General features: G+C 40.8%; 1 protein-coding gene across 2 annotated transcripts in view; it reads left to right on the forward strand.

The window, feature by feature from the left end:
- Nucleotides 1–11,260, forward strand: part of aifm4 (apoptosis inducing factor mitochondria associated 4) — a 71,687-nt gene extending 60,427 nt beyond the window's left edge. For both annotated transcript variants that reach the window (XM_048612638.1, XM_048612639.1), the window contains exons 17-19: nt 368–443; nt 547–651; nt 10,006–11,260. In XM_048612638.1, the coding sequence (XP_048468595.1) occupies nt 368–443; nt 547–651; nt 10,006–10,039 (215 nt within the window). In that variant the 3' untranslated portion in view covers nt 10,040–11,260. The remainder of the gene's footprint in view (nt 1–367; nt 444–546; nt 652–10,005) is intronic.
- Nucleotides 11,261–17,143: the final 5,883 nt, after the last annotated feature.

Below are 17,143 nucleotides of genomic sequence, written 5' to 3' on the forward strand. Positions count from 1 at the left end.
GGGTTTGATTTCAGCCTTGGAGTTTGCACATTCTCCCCATGTCTGTGTGGGTTTCCTCCAGTTACCTCCCTCTGTCCAAAGATGTGCAGGTTCTGTGGATTGGCCATGTTAAATTGCCCATAGTGTCCGGGGATGTGCAAGTTGGGTGGATTAGTCATGGGTCTAGGTGGGTTGCTGTTCAGAGGAGCAGTGCGGACTTGATGGACCAAATGGCCTGCTTCTCCATTTTAGGGATTCTATGATTCTGTGCTGTAACCATTCTAAATCCATTTTGTAAAGTTTGTTTCCGGACAGTACAGAATTACTCTCCAACACAGCAACAAGACAATCAATTTTTAAGTTTACTTAACATTTTCTATTTTGGCAGGTTACAGTGCAGGTTTTGAAGAAGTTATAATTCAAGGCAACAAGGATGAACTGAAGTTTGTGGCATTTTATATCAAGTACGTTTTGCTGTGAACATATTTAAAAAGAAAAAAGATCTAATTAAAGAAATTGAACTTGGAATTGTGATTTCTAATTGTAATATTGTGATTCTGTTTTCAGAGAGGATAAGGTGGTTGCAGTTGCCAGTTTGAACTATGATCCTGTGGTAGCCCAGGTGGCTGAAGTTCTGGCCTCAGGAAAGACCATATCAAAACATGAAGCTCAGTATGTCACTTTTAATAAAGATCTGGGTTTAATGAGACTTTTCTTCTATCAATGTGAGATTTTTTTCCCTGGTTTTAACGAAATAAGGGCCGTAACACTTTGTCTATCGTTATAAAATCTTGACAAATTCTCTAAACTTTTAAATTTACTGCAGAAGCTCACTCTGAAACATTTATTTTGCTTCTCAATATTAGAAAATTAATATGCAGTTGAGATACCAAATATAATAATATTCAGGGAGATTTGTGCACTTTGAAGTTCATAACTCAAGGATGCATTAAGAATGTTTGCATAAAATTATATTTTTTGCCATGTGTTTAAAGAACAGTTGAAACAAAAATGTTTTGTTTCACTCCCTCTCTCTCTTGCCCCGACTGCACCCATCATGTTTCTGAATCCTGCAGTTTAAATTCAGTTCATCTAGTGCCAATCTATGTATTGCAAAGCACAGCTTCTGTTCAATGACTGAATGGGTGAAAAATCGAACAACTGAGGGAGAGTTTAGAGAGCATAAGAATCTTGTATATGCCTTCAAACTGGAAAACTGTAGCAGCATAAAAATAAAATCATTTTGTGAGGAACAAACCAAAACCATTCTCCCGGCTGTTAGTATTTGGGTTTCTATCTCAACACAGAATCTTTGAATATTTTTCACTTCATATCTGATGCACTTCAAAATGACCATTCAGTTGTAACAGGAAATAAATTGAGAAAGTTTTGAAAGACATGTGGAAAGAAGATTTTTTTTTTAAAAAAGTTTACTATGGCATCATAAGCCAGCATCAGAAAATGTACAAGTGATCAGTATTTATGTAAAAAGATGTCAAAAATTGTTATCCACAACCTGTTGTATTGAATCCATGGAAATGGTTCATTTGTACTACTTGCCTCTTGTATAATTTTTTAAAAAAAGAGTAAAGCTAAATTTTCTTTTCCATTCAATTGTGGGATGTGGGCATCGCTGGTTGGCCAGCGTTTATTGTCCGACCTTAGTTGCCCTTGAGAAGGTGGTGAGCTGCCTTCTTGAACCACTGCAGTCCTCCTGTGGGTTGACCGACAAAGCCACTAGGGAGGGAATTCCAGGATTTTGATCCAGCAACAGTGAAGGAATGGCAATATATTCCAAGTCAGTATGGTGAGTTGCTTGGAGGGGAACTTGGAGGTGGAGGTGTTCCCATATATCTGCTGTCCTTGTCTTTCTAAATGGAAGTGGTCGTGGGTTTGGAAGGTGCTGTCTGAGGATTTTTGGTGAATTTCTGCCGTGCATCTTGTAGATAGTACACACTGCTGCTACTGAGCGTCGGAGGCGGAGGGAGTGGATATTTGTGGACGTAGTGCCAATCAAGCGGGCTGCTTTATCCTGGATGATGTCAAGTTTCTTGAGTGTTGGGTCTGCACTCATCCGGGCAAGTGGGGAGTATTCCATCACACTCCTGACTTGTGCCTTGTAGATGGTGGACAGGCTAGTTTTAGAGTTATGTTTTGAAAATTGTTCATTAACCTCAAAGCCTGTAAAAGATTTTGTAAAATGAGATTAATATTTCATTTTACACTAGTAGTGAAATGCTATTTTTGTGGAAATGGGATGATGCGTGGAATTAACTGTGCAGATGTTTCCTTTGGCTGAATTTTCCTATTATTTGGCAAGGTGTACTTTTTTGAGTGAGATTCATTGTGCCCTGTCCACCATGGCTCGTGCTGACTTTTCTCAGGCAATCTTCCATTCTTCATCTCGTGAATTATGCAACTGGTCTTTTCTGCACCCATCTTGTGAAATCATATGGCGGGAGAGGCAGAGGTACTCATTGCATTATGACTTTTGAAACGTTCTCATCACTGGCACCAGATTTAAACTTCAGCTCCATGGCATTTCAGGTGCTGCAAACCAGGAACTGGCCTTCGTAATGTGGCATTCCACTGTTTTCCCTGAGGAAGTGGCTCAGTAAAAGGCAAGTTAGCTCACCACTCTGTGGACAGGGACTTCGAAGGGATGGTGGAGAGGAGGCCCATTCTTTCTCCTGCTGACTGACAAAAGAAGCTGTGCCACGAGACTCAACTAGCCTGGACCAAGATAGCAGTCTGATGAGCGCTGTATCTGCGGATTAATAGAATTGCACAGCAGCTCAGAAAGAAGGTACATGATCTCCAATGCTCCGCAAGGGTAAAGGCCACCATTTTCTCTCTCTGCTGCATCCCACCCACAGAGTCACCACTAACTCTGACTGTCACACACCTTTCCACCAAGGCTTTCAGTATTACATACACCATTTCCAATGAATGGCTCTTGGCCAATTCGTTCTGCTCGCTGCGCTTCCTACTTGTGCACTGGGGACATCTTATCATCTCCCCTGCTCCTGCATCACCACAAATGGATCCTGCATCTAGTTCCATCACATTGACCCTCCTTTTATCTCATTGCGGGTAAAAATGCCTCAAACAGCCTGAAGGGGTGAAGGTTAGTGGGAGGGTGGGTTTAGGGAGGGTGTGTAAAGGGGTACATAAGGCCTCTCACCCCATATGAGGAAAAGATGTTCGATATGGCCAGAGAAGAGCACAACTGCTCACATGGAGACACAGAGACCTCCAAAGGCAAGCTTCATGTGCTGTGCTGCATTGCTCTCCCATTACCACCCACATTCTCTCATTTTCTTATTCTCTCATAGTTTAACCTACACAAGCATTTATCCCTTTTTCTATAACTAATTCCCCCTATTCTCTAGTGCAGGCACTAGCAAACTGCTGCCAGAAAGAGGCCAACACTGGAGACCCTCCGTTCTCCCTCCACCTTTTGAAGAGGAAGACATTCAACTCTCAGACACTTTCATCACCGTGGGTTCTTAACCTAGATTACAGTCAGCAGCACAATCTGCTGAGTGTATCACATGTTCGTAACTGGTTGGGAGAGAAATGACACTTGGAGGACTGCCTGAGACCAGGAACCTGCTCAGCCCCTGCCAGAGGATGATCGCCTGGTCTTGACTCTTAATAATTTTGTCAAAATGTACAGATGAGCATGGGAATGGGAGAGTGGTTTGTCAGAAGCAGTCGCTGGATTGGATTGGAAGCTGGAGGAATCCATCAAAATGACCAGTACCATGCTGGTTACGATGTGCTGCCCCCATGGACAGCCAGCTGCAGACACTCGGTGGGGATCTATACTCCATTCTCCAACCATAGGCACTCAGCGTCGATGGTAAGGTTAAAATGGGGATGAGTGATCTCATTCTCACTCCAGGTACCCCTTTCTCACAGGTTGGTGCCAGCACTCTCCCATAGGGAGGGAAGACCTGAACACACATTGCATAGGAGGCCTCCTCTCAGGACACTGGAAAGGTGCCTGGCGCCCCCCATCTCCTCTCCGGTTGTGATAGTGAGGACAGCAGGTATCCAAGCCAAGCTGAATGAACCTGCATCCATGCAGCACACTCTCAGCAGGTTTGCGTGCTCTAGACCCAACTGCTCCAGCTCGTGACCTGCCAATTCCTCCATGCCAAAAAGGCCATCTACAGAGCAGGCTTCCAGTACCCCAGCTGTGGAAGTCACGACTACACAAAGATGTATTGGGAGGGAAATGAAGAAAAAAAATCATACTGAGACATGGGTGATTTCTCTAGTTAAATAACCTTACACTTCTTTTGTGGTTAAATGTTGCCTTGAATTCTTAGTGACTGCTCTGGTGCCTTTAACACTGTCAAATCTGATGAAGCCTCACCCATTTGAGAGATGAGCAGCTGTTTCTGACATTAGAAGGGTGAAAGAAGTTGTAATGACCAAGCTTTGCTCATCTCTCTCAAACGACAGACTCCTTCACTGTAGGTAGTATCAGCTATTAGGGATCTTTGAACTGTGATGTTGATGACTGTAGCCAAACCACATGCTGACTGAGACCTGAGAAGTATCCAAACTTTAACACCATGTGACATTAATACCCTGTCTCACTTTCTGCTGCTTTCCCCTTAATGGTGAGTAGGACCTGTAAAGTGTGGATATGTGGGATCTCCCAAAGATGCAAGATATTTAATTATTTGGATGAGAAAACATTTATTTAATAATTGAAAAGTTCAGTACTATGGCAAAAAAAAAACAGTTGCACACAGACATCGGACTGACCCAGAGATTATTTGCTGTATAACCAAACAATAAATGCACAATTAAAGGTAGGCCAAACCTAGCTCATTTCTGCTGGAGGTGCGATTCAATGAGGCTCTGACTGGCATCTCTCACTCGACACTGCATGGGTCTATGATACTGTCTTGGATGTCCCTCCCAGTCAATGTCCTGATCCTCAACTTCATCTTCAAAAGGTTGCTGTAGAGCCTCATTTCCTCTGCATCGAGCACACATGCCTTTGTCGGTTCCAGTGTGGAAGATCTCGGCATGCCATAGTGATGCTCGTGTACCCTTTAAGCTATACTGCAAGGCCTTGTTGAGACAGCCCAGGCATTGAAACAACACCTTAATAGGACCTATGGACTGTTCCACTAAGGCCCTGATGGATAATTGTGTTGTATTGTGTCTTAGTTCTTAGCAATTTGAAGATTTTGAGGAGGCTATTATCATGCCTTGATAAGGAGTTCTGAGATTTATAATGCTATCCAAATCCAAAGTGCTAATGCTATATGGGGAAGAGTGAAATTCTGGCATTAACCCATTATGATCAAACTCCTTCTCATGAAAAGCTAACCTTGAATGTTACAGATCATGTCTTTCCTACTTACAGTAAAGTGCATAAATGCAGCAGCTCCAAAGTGTTGCCTTCCAGTAGCAGATGTAAAATGTGTTTCAGAACTGGTAAACCCAGCTGAGACTTTAAATTTAGCGTCTGAGTAGTCTTGGTATCTGACATGACAAAGACACAATTGTGCAAACCCTGTAATGGTCATGATTGCTTGAGTCTATAAATGTTTAATGTTAATTGCAAAAGTAATGGCCTACCAATGCTTTGCAGTTTGATGGTGGATGGGTGGCATTACTGAATCAGTGATGATCAATGTATTTGCCCCTAGTGGAGCTTCAAATTCAAAGAATTATACTTCACCCCCAAAAGAAAAAAATAATCAGTTGCCTACTGCGCCCAGTCTGCATGTAGCAGCTGCTGTTTGTCTCCTTATTGAGCAGTTAACTTTAGATTGATGGCAATGTTTCTGTTCTCTCGGATGGCTTGCAGACTCCACCTGATTCAGAAATAATGCCCCAATCTTCCATGTTTCCTCTTGAGTTGTTGTCCCTGTGTCTGTAGTGGCTTTTCAGCCACTTGCTGTTTCACTTCATCCCTTTATAGACCTCATGATGTTCCTAATTTATCCCAAGTGCTATAGCTTTGGGAATTGCCATATCCTTGTTGACCATACACTCTCCCCATGTTGAGGCCACAATGATTGTCACCTGTGAAAACTCCCTTCTCTAGTTTCCCATTTCCTCCATATAAAATCCCACCCTTCTGATTTGAATTGCCCCCTTTTTGTTGCAATAATTCCTGCAGTGATCCAGTCCAATGAACACCAACGCCAGATGTAAGCTTTGCACTTTCTTGAGGACTCTACGGACTGTCCCCTGATGAGACCTAACCATTATCGCCCAAATCCCCAGGACTGACAATGGCCCTCCCCAATACAATAAATTGGTAGAACAGGACTGACTGCGAAGTCCCCAGACTGATGTCCACAGCACCCTGACTGACCTACCCCTAATCCTTGGACTGTTTGCACTTGACCTGCAGGACTGATTGTGGCCCAGTTCCTGGACTGCAAGGACATGGATCCCTTGACTCAGGTAGGACCAAGTGCCTGACTGACTGTGTGGCAATACCCTGGACTGGAAAAGGACAAGCCCCTTGATTGAGTGCTGCGATACCACCTGACTGACTGTTGTCCCTCTTGATGCTGCTAAGGAGTAATCCCCATTTACTTTTTGACATGGTCATTTGGTTGAAGCACATGCAGTATGTTTGCCATATAAGCTACTGGCATTATGCTGAAGGTATGACATTGACGTAGCATGGTGCCATGCGGCAACATGTGCATCTCCTTGACTGTTCACTGGTCCGAACTGTGCCAGCTCTTTCTTTTCACTAAAAAGCAATGCAAGCCGCAGAGTAAATGCTAAGAAATTAAGCTAAGAGCCGTAAGATGCATCCTATGTAGATGTATGAGATGTGTATCCCTACACAGTGACACATGTCTTTGAGGCCTGAAATGGTTGTCCAAATTCCGCCATAATGATGCGGTGAGAAGGATTGTGGATTCTGACTTGTGTAGACAAAGAGTGGAAAAGTACTGTGCCATTGGAGTGTGCAGGGACCTTGTGGCAAAGTTGGAGTTTTCTGAAGGACTGGGCGAATAAGCAGAGAGCTGCAGCTGCCAGCTAACCGTTCTGAGCTTCACATCAGGAATTGGCACTCAATTTTTTTTTTTAAAGTACTTTTAAGGTGTGGGCATCACAGGCTAGGCGAGAATTTTATTGCACGTCCCCAGTCGCCCTGGAGAAGGTGGTGATGAGCTGCCATCTTGATTCATTGCAGTCTTTGGGGTGTAGGGACATCCACAGCATTGTTTGATATTGCAGTTCCAAGATTTTGACCTAGCGAGAGTGAAGGAACATTGATATAGTTCCATCAAGTCAAGTGTGTGGCTTGGAGGGGAATTTGCAGGTGGTGGTGTTCCAATGCATCTGCTTCCCTTCTCCTTCTCGCTGATAGCAATTTCCTAACAAGTGTCCTCAATCAGAGAACCTTGGTGAGTTCCTGCTGTTCATCTTGTATATGATACACACTGCTGCCACTGTACTTCAGTGGTGAAGGGAATGAATGTTAAAAATGGTGCATGTGGTGCTATTGCGATCAAATGAGCTGCTTTGTCCTGGATGGTGTTGAGATTCTTTCGTGTTATTGGAGCTGCACTCATCCTTGTAAATGCACTGCATTCCATTATATTCCTGATTTGTGCCTTTGTAGATGGTGTATAGGAATTGAAGGGATGGGAGGTGAGTTACTTATGGCAGAATTCCTAGGCAAGGGTGAAAGCAACAGAGGGAGAGGAGAACTGGGAGCTGCATAGAAATAGTCATACAGCACGGAAACACGCCCTTCAATCCAACTCATCCATGCCAACCAAGTTTCCTAAATTAAACTAGTCCCATTTGCCTGCATGTGGCCCATATCCCCCTAAAGTTTTCCTATCCGTATACCTGTCCAAATGTCGTCTTAAATTTTGTAATTGTACCTGCCTTTACCACTTCCCTCAGGTCCTTTTTTAAATCTTTCTCCTCTCACCTTCAACCTATACTGTTTAGTTTTGGACTTCCCTACCCTGAGGAAAAGCCCTTGACTACTCACCTTATCTATGCCCCTCTTGATTTTATAAATCTTTATAAGGTTACCCCTCAGCCTCCTATGCTCATGGAAAAAGTGTCCCAGCCTATCCAGCCTGTCCTTTATAATTCAAACCCTCCAGTCTCAGTAAAACCCTTGTAAATCTTCTTTGCACCCTTTCCTGTTTAATAACATCCTTCACGTAGCAGGGAAACAAGAATTGTACGTAGTACGCCAAATGTGGCCTTACCAAGGTCTTGTACAGCTGTAACATGATGCCCCAACTCCTATACTCAGTGCTTTGATTGATTGAAGGCAAGCATGCCAAATGCCTTTCTCACCACCCAGTCTACCTGTGACAGGACTTTTAAGGAACAATGTACTTGAACCTCTTGGTCTCTCTGTTCAAAAACACTCCCCAGGGTCCTATCATTAACTGAGTAAGTCCTGCCCTCATTTGCCTTGCCAAAATGCAACACCTCATATTTATCTGAATTAAACTCCATCTGCCATTTCTTGGCCCACTGGCCCAGTTGATCAAGATCCTGTTGTACTCTCAGATAACCTTTCCTTCACTGTCTGCTTCAATTTTGGTGTCATCTGTAAACTTATTAACCATGCTACTTACATTCTCATCCAAATCGCTTATATAAATGAGTTGAATTTATCTAATAATCATAGAATCCTTAGAGCAGAAGAGGCCATTCATCCCATCAAGTCTCTCGGATCCTCCAAAGAGCATTGCATACAACCCCACCCCCACCAATCCCCGTAACACCACATTTGCCATGGCTTGTCCACCTAGCCTGCATATCACTGGACACTACGGGACAATGTGGCATGGTCAATCCACCTAACTTTTGGACTGTTGGAGGATGCCGGAGCACCCAGTGCAGACCCGTGCAGACCCACGCAGACGTGGGGAGAAAGTGTAAACTCCACCCAAAGCTGGAATGCAAATGAGGTAGTCATCACTTGTTAGCGAGATTTTGAACTCGCTGTTTAAACCTTAAGGCAAAAATTGGAAATTCTTTCCTGTGCGTTGAGAATCTGATTTTTGAATTTGCCCAACTCTCGCTCTTGCTATTGCTGCTCAAGGGATTGGAATTTGATATTTATGCAAATTGTTTTCATGAATGTTAATTCCTCAGCTCCCAGCAGGGAAAGATAGTGGCAGGAATTCAGTTAATCAGTGCCACCAATTGTTATCCACTCTCCACATTATGCAATCACAGCATGTTATGGCTGTGCAGGATTGCAGTTGTCAGCCTTTAAGATATGTACAATTTTAAGTTATTTGTTGTAGCAAAAAAAAAGTTTAATAAGCATTGACCTGAAGGATAGACAAAAACAATATTTTGCTAAGTATTAATGCACCTCAGTACATTTTAGTTTTATTATGTTAACTAATCCCATTTTGTGTGACATGAACATTTTATTGCCTATTTTACTCTCTGCCTTACAGTTCTTACAGTACATACATTCCGTGATGACTGCGGGTTTGAAGAGAAACCCTGTGACAAACATTGCTCTTGGACATATGGGGATGGTGGGAAAATCACATTAGCATTAAACCAAAATTGGACTGTCACAGAAGGCGCATGTGTTTTTCCTCTCCTCTGAATGAATGGACAGAAAACCATTCTTTATTACAGACTTGCTGTTCTCCCAGCTCAGTTTAATTGTGTTTATTTTCCATGTGAAACTCCTACATCTAAGCAGAATGGGAAGGAAATTTGCCTCTTCTACTTCTAAAACTTTCTTTGGTATTACTGTACTTTCCCATTCCATTGGTTGTGGGGAAACTTGTCTGTGGCCATGTGGTGATGATCGTGTTGATTCATTTTTGTAAATTTACCTGCCTTCCATTTGCAAGCTCCCCAAAGCTGCAACTAAAATTGGCATATCACAGTGTGTTAACTTATCAATGCAAATCCATTTCCAAGAAATCGACCCACTGTTCCATCCTGAATTGTGTTTTATTGTCTTAAAAGTAATGAGTGTAAGGTGCATTTAACTGAAGTATTTATTTATCTTTCTAACAGGGATGAACAAATGCCATGGCTTCAGTACATCTGATTCACGCACCTTCAAGTGAACCTCTTTTAGAATCCTGGCATAAAGGAAGTTTTGTAACACTTGATTGACTTTTCTGATATATTTTATTAAATTTTTGTTTTGAAACATTGTATATTCCTCTGGAGAATGCAAGAAATTATTACTATGATCTGATATAGCGAGCATTGTCCATTGTTTAATTGTTACTCTACTGAATAAACTGAAATTTATAGAATTACTGTAAGAATGCAATAGTATTTTCAGTGCTAACTTCTTGTTCTGATTCTACTTTTATTTCCATAATTGACACCTGGCCAAAGTATGACTACTGGGAATTTGAATGTATAGCTAATCCTCAGGTAGCCGTAAGCAACTATTGGTAAACTCATTATATCAGATATGCCAATGAACAGAGTAGGACTAGTGAGAAAGGTATGAGTTTTGTTTTCCTGAGGGAAAAGATGCACTTCAACATGCAGCTAATGTTTGTCGTAAAATGTTGCATTCTCAAGACTTGAATGTTTTGTTTTAAAAAAGCATAAGTGGACATATTCCTGTGCTTTTCTCTCTCCAGTATGTTATTTTCGGTATTTGTTAATCTTAAATTCAAAAACTGAAAAGAAGTCTACATATCAACTTTTGTAATTTAGATATATCTTCAGTCCTACTGAAAGGGACATAAACATCAAAGTGAGGATTTTACCACCCACAGGTCCTGTTTTGTATGGGTTGCTCCCAGCACGGGCAACATGTTCATATTTCTTATTAGTGCCCATTCAGCATTTACTTCTCTCCAGTTTACCATCAATAATCCCTTTGCTTCCCTCTGTCTCTGTCTCTCTCTGGTTATTATCTTCATTTATTCAGATCACCCCTTCACCACATAGCAACCCTCTGCCCTCGTCATCAGCATAAATGCCTCCATTTTTCATCTGCTCTCAGTTCTGAAAAAGGTTCACTGGACTCAAAATGTTAACTCTGCTTTATCTCTACAGATGTTGCAGAGCCTACCGAGTTTCTCCAGCACTTTGTTTCAGATTTCCAGAATCTGCAGTACTTTATATTTAGGTATTACTTTTGTTCCAAAAACATTACAGAGGCTTGATTGCTGGAATAAAACAAAAAAAAACAATGGATTCTGGAGCTCTTGAACATGCAAAAAATAGAAATTGCTGAAGAAACTCAGTGGTCTTGCAGTATCTGTGAAGAGGAAACAGTTAGCACTTTGAGTCCAGTGATCCCTTCAGCACAGAACGTTAAATCTATTTTCTCTCCACTGATACTCCTAGACCTGCTGAGTTTCTCCAGCAATTTCTGTTTTTTTAATTTGATTGATTGCTGGAACTCTGAAATAAAACCTGAGAATCGTGAAATCTGCTTTGTCAGCAATTGTGAGAGTCATGGGCAATTGCTTTAGATTTGCAGTCATCACAAATTCTGCATTTTCTGTTGTATTTTTGTCTGTTTTGAAGCAGATCCTTCTCTCTTTTCTGTGACGTTACTTTACAAATCCATTCAGTGACTTGTCAGTCTTTTGGATGACCTTTAGCTACATGTTGAGGCAATAGTTCTAGTTTTCATCATGAAAATGAAAACAATGCTAGAATGCATTTGTTGGAAGTAGCATATAAATCTGGTTGTATATTTACTTTTTTGGTTGAGATAGAAACCCCTTTTCTGAGGTTAGAATACTTGCTACGTGAAAGCTGAGAATCAGTTCAGAATAGATGTCTACAAGAGAGTGACCTCCTGAATTAATGTTATTACTTTCTCTCTCCAGTATTGTTGCACTGCTTATGTGATGCAGTTCACTTTTTGGATGGCTTAATCCAGTGGATATGAGAAAATTTCAGCTCCTGTCATTTTACTAAAACAAAATTGTTAGAGGTTTATTTTCCAAGCAAAATAAATATTTTGAGCATCTAAACAGTTGACTTCATATTTAATTTAAAGTGGTATTTTCACACCTATTAATAACAAGTTTTTGTAATTTCAGGTGAAAGAAACAAAGTTTTATGCTGGTTTATGATTTTAAAATTGAATCTTCCTGTTCACTTTTAAACCATTTGCTGTTTTACTTTCTGATTTCAACAAAGCCAATCATAAATGAAAAATTAAATTTTTGTAAAATTCCAAAACTATTATGCCCCCTGGTGTTAGTACTTTGCACGTATTCCAAACAATAAGTTGAGGAGCCAATTTTTCTCACTTTAATATCATTTTGTTCTACAGTAAATGGAGTCCATCACTGTTGCATGTTGCATAAGTAAAGATTTACTATTGCCATTAGAATTTGAACATCCATTATGAATATTTCCTGAAAAAACAATATAATGCATCTGAGGAATATCCAAGCTTTTAGTCTTCATGTCCATCTCATTGTGAATTTGTGAGATTTAACAGATTACAATTAAACTGATTTGAATGAATCATAGTTCAAAATCTACATATGTTTTAAGTTTTGGATATAACAGGAGTAGTTCATGAATGAAATGACAATGCATAAATCAGACCTTTCCAATTCAGACAGCACAACCAGGAAAATCTATATAAGAAACAATGGAGTTATCTGGAATTTGCAGACTAGATTGCTAATGCCTGATATTTGCAAATGCTATTTGGACTTCTGTTAGCATTCCTCAAACTTCAAATTTTGTTGCCTCAAATGTGGATTTGTAGATTTGGTCATAGAAGAGATGTTGTACATAATAAAATAACTTGTACCTTTGTACATTGTCCGTGCTAAAAGTAAATAAAATTGGACAATAAATTGGTTGCTCCTATTCAAAACTGGTAAAGAAATTTGCCCAATAAACCAGAAGCTGAGAATTTGGAAAATACTGTTAATTTGCCAGTATGAGACATGGAGTGGTCCCAGGCAACTCCCAGAGCCTCATCTACGTTTCAGGAAGGTTGATGTGAAATGGTTCAAAGAGGTGTTCACTAAACAGGATCCTAGAATGGTTACAGCATAGAAGGCAGCCCTTTGACTCATCATGTCTAATAATAATCCTCTATAGGATCAACTCACCTAGTGCCACTTTGCACAGTAGTCTTGGACATCCTTTCCCAATACAGATGATGATTGAATTCTCTGTTGAATACCTCCTATTGTTACTGCCTTCACCCTACTCTCAATCAGTATATTCAATAACAGTTGCATCATGAGATTGTTTATTATTTGGTCTCCACCCTGTTGTGGACCATCTCCTTTCTTTGTGCCTGCTTCCCCCCACCTCCCCAACTGACTTCGAAACGCTGACATTTCTTTTTTCTTTAGTTCTAATTGGTCATTGGCCTGAAGTGTTTTCTGTTGTTTGGCAAGTCAGGCAGCATCTATGAAGTCAATTTTTTTCAGTTTTTGTTTGTTCATAATGAAATTCAATAATCTGTTTTACCAGCTTTTTTCAACCCCGAGAGCCTCTGTCCCTAAATCCCTCTTTTACTTCAGGTTGGTCCCACTCACTTGTAACTACAATTTATTGCATAACATCACCTCATACTTGTTGACTTCGAATTGCATCAGTCACACTATATATTCCACTGAGACAGAAGAGAAGAGAAGGGGAGTCCAAAACTAGAGGGCACAGGTTTAAGGTGAGAGGCGGGAAAGATTTAAAAGAGACCTGAGGGGCAACATTTTCACACAGGATGCTGTGTGTATGGAACAAACTGCCAGATGAAGTGGTAAAGGCAGGTACAATTACAACATTTAAAAGACATTTGGACAGGTACATGGATAGGAAAGGCTTAGAAGGATATGGACCAAACACAGGCAAATGGGACTAATTCAGTTTAGGAAACCTGGTAGACAAGGTCAAGTCGGGCCGAAGGACTTATCTCCGTGCTGTATGACTCTATCAATAAAGACTTTTTCTCATGTTGCCCCTGCTTCTTTGGCAAATTATGTTGAATCTCTGCCCTCTGGTTCTTGACCCTTGGACTACTTTGGGAATAGCTTCTCCCTACCTACCCTGCCCAGACCCCTCGTTGTTGTATACCTCTAACAAATTTCACCTTGATCTCATCTTCTCATAGACTTATACTTGTTTACAGTGCAGAAGGAGGCCATTCATTCCTCTGTGTTCATGCTGGGCAATAAAGGTCTGAATACACTAATCCCATTATCCAGCTTTTGGCGAAACTTCTCCAATTATTTGACAAAACTGAAATTCCTCATCCCTGGAATCATTTTTGTGAATATTTTCTGTACTCCATCTAATTCCATCACATGCTTTGTAAACTGTTGCATCCAGAACTGGAAAATAACAGTAAAAAGTTGTGGCTGAATGATTGTCCACAGCCAGGCATCGGAAGAGATGGTTGCGGTTGAATGGTAGGGCAGTCTTCAGGCATGGAGGAGAAGATTAGGAGGGAAGGTCCCATTTAACAGAATACCTGGAAAAATCTGGACTAATAAAATCTATAGGAAATCGAATTTAAAAATAATCAAGTAAATTATATTCTGATGTTTCCATTAATGTAATGAAGATATTGATGATAACATCTTAATGTGGAAAATATATTTGTGGCCACCAGGAGGCAGATTTTGGCTGTAAAGTAGGCAAGCTACTTGTTCCTTGTATTTAGAAGAACAAGGTATATTAGATATAATGGATGTACAGGATATGTTGTAATGGGGAGGTGGTGATTTGATGGTACTGGTACTAAATTAGTAATCCAGAACTGTAGGTAATGTTCTGGGAATGTGGATTTGAATTCCACCATGGCAGAAGGGAAAATTTGAATTTAATAAAAATCTGGGATATAAAGCTAATCTGATGGTGATGATACAACGTCCATTGTCCAGTAATTGTAAAAACTCATCTGGTTCACTGATATGCTTTAAGGAAGGAAAATTGCTGTCTTACCTGGTCTACATACGTGTGATTTCAGACTCAATGTAATGTCATTCCCAAATGGCAGTTAGGTGACAATCAGGGATGAGCAATAAATACTGTAACAGCCAGAGATGCCTGTATCTTATGAACAAGTAAAAACAAATTTTATGGTTCAAATTGATACAGTGATGAGGGGATGTTTCTGATATATGATCAATAATCAGATGATTAACTTTCTTCAGTATATAATAAGATAGACCTTTATTTGAACATGTGCTGTTCCATAGAATTTACATGTTTTTAAAACCATATTCTTACCAGATAAAGGGCTGCTCTCTTCCATTAACACAAGGGTTACCATGCCTCAGGTGAAGTAGAGGTTGAGAAGTATAACCCTTTGTGGTATCTTCACCTGGCTTGGGGATTGAACCCATGCTGTTGCTATCACTCTACTCTGTAAACCAACCATCCAGGCAACTGAGCTATCTGACTCCCTGTCATAGTCACAGCTCATTTAGTCAACTGGTCTAAGAGTCGCCTGCTACCCTATTTGATCTAACCCTATGAAAATATCCTTCCATGCCTTTCTCCCTCATCTATGTATCTAGTTTATAGGCACCTATGATATTGATATCAACCACTCTATATGATAAGGAGTTCCACATTTTAACTAGTTTCTGTGTAACGATAGTTCTCCCGAATTCCTTGTTGGATTTATTGACCATTTTATTGCCTCTGGTTTGGGTTATTTCTACCTTACATTCAGCAGTTTTATGGCAATGATGTTGCTGTGTGCTATTAAATTCATTTGAAAAGTTGCCAGATAATTTTGGGCCCTCTTGTGGCACAATGATAGTGCCTTTGGACTGGAGGGCCCAGGTTCAACTCCCACATGCTTCAGAAGTGCATAATAACATCTCTGAACAGGTTGATTAGGAAAAATAAGTACAACTCCATATAATGCATCACAATACCTAAAGCACTATCCAATTATGTCCTCATGTATAACTGAATACTGGTGTAATTGATGACTGTGCTGGAGCTGCTACTAGACTTTTGAATATAAACAATGGTAAACAATCACAAAGTCTGAGAAAACAAAACATTTGCACACTGCCACTAATCTTCTATTGAGCCTGGGCACAACATCCTTTTTTGATAGATAATCCAACTACACATTTTCACTGCAACCTTTTCCTCAGTTTGCTTTTTTCAGAGTTTTATTGAGATTTAAGGAATCCGGTAAGATAGTGGCAGGATAAGTCACTCCATTCGGAGTTCCGCTCTGCTTCCTAGTTCCCTTTCCTTTTCCATTCTTCTCTTCTTCTCTCTCCTCTCTGCAGTAATTCTATCACCTCCCCTCCTCCCACTCCCCATGCTTTTAACTACCTATCCAAGGAGTCAGGAAGGAGTCTGGTTGTGACTGGGAACCACATGGCGGGAGCTGAACGCCCAGGCCATGGCCTGTAGCAATGGCGGATTGAGCGTGGGCCGGAGCAACGGTGGCGGATCAAGAGTGGGCTGGTTCGGCAGCGAGAGTGGGGCCGGTGAGGGGGCAGCGGTCGGCGGTGAGAGCGGGGCTGGTGAGGCGGTGACAGCAGCGAGAATGGGCCTTTCGCATGACAGTGGCAGCTTGCTGAGTGTCCCAGCGATTGGAACGGCGCCTACACCATTGTCGAGATGGGACTTTGGGACTCTGAAATCTGGACTTTTCTTGTTTACCTTTTGGCTCTGTTAAAATCTTTTAATTCTGGTTTTTGTCACCAAGTGGGTGCCAGTGAATGGCAACTTTATGCACATTTTGCTACACTTATGTATTCCTATACTTAGTATATACGACAAATAAATAAGTGTAAATCCTACGACTTACTTTATCTACATATCTACATATCAATATGGAATAATTTTCATTTTAATAACTGAATGAGGGCCTTTTTTTTATAAACAATGTTTTACTTATCTTTTGTCTTCCTTACCTGAGGTGTACAAAATACAGACAGCTAGGATTAAGCCTGAAACTATCAGGTTCACAGTCTCAGTAAAATATTTACATTGATGACCCATTTCCTGAGGGTGGGTTAGGTGCATGCTTGCCATTGAGTCTCCTCTAGTATCATGAGTTTTCTTTGATTCTTTCAGGATGTGGGTATCTCTGATAAGTTCAGCACTTGTTTACTGTTTCCAATTCCCCTCCGATATGATTAATTTCTCACAAGCCTATCACACAGCCTTTACTTTAGTTATGCTCCAGCAACCTCTGTTTTTACTTATTCCTCTACCTCAT

Source organism: Rhincodon typus, chromosome 26 (genome assembly GCF_021869965.1).
Source record: "Rhincodon typus isolate 14 chromosome 26, sRhiTyp1.1, whole genome shotgun sequence".
NCBI lineage: Eukaryota > Metazoa > Chordata > Chondrichthyes > Orectolobiformes > Rhincodontidae > Rhincodon > Rhincodon typus.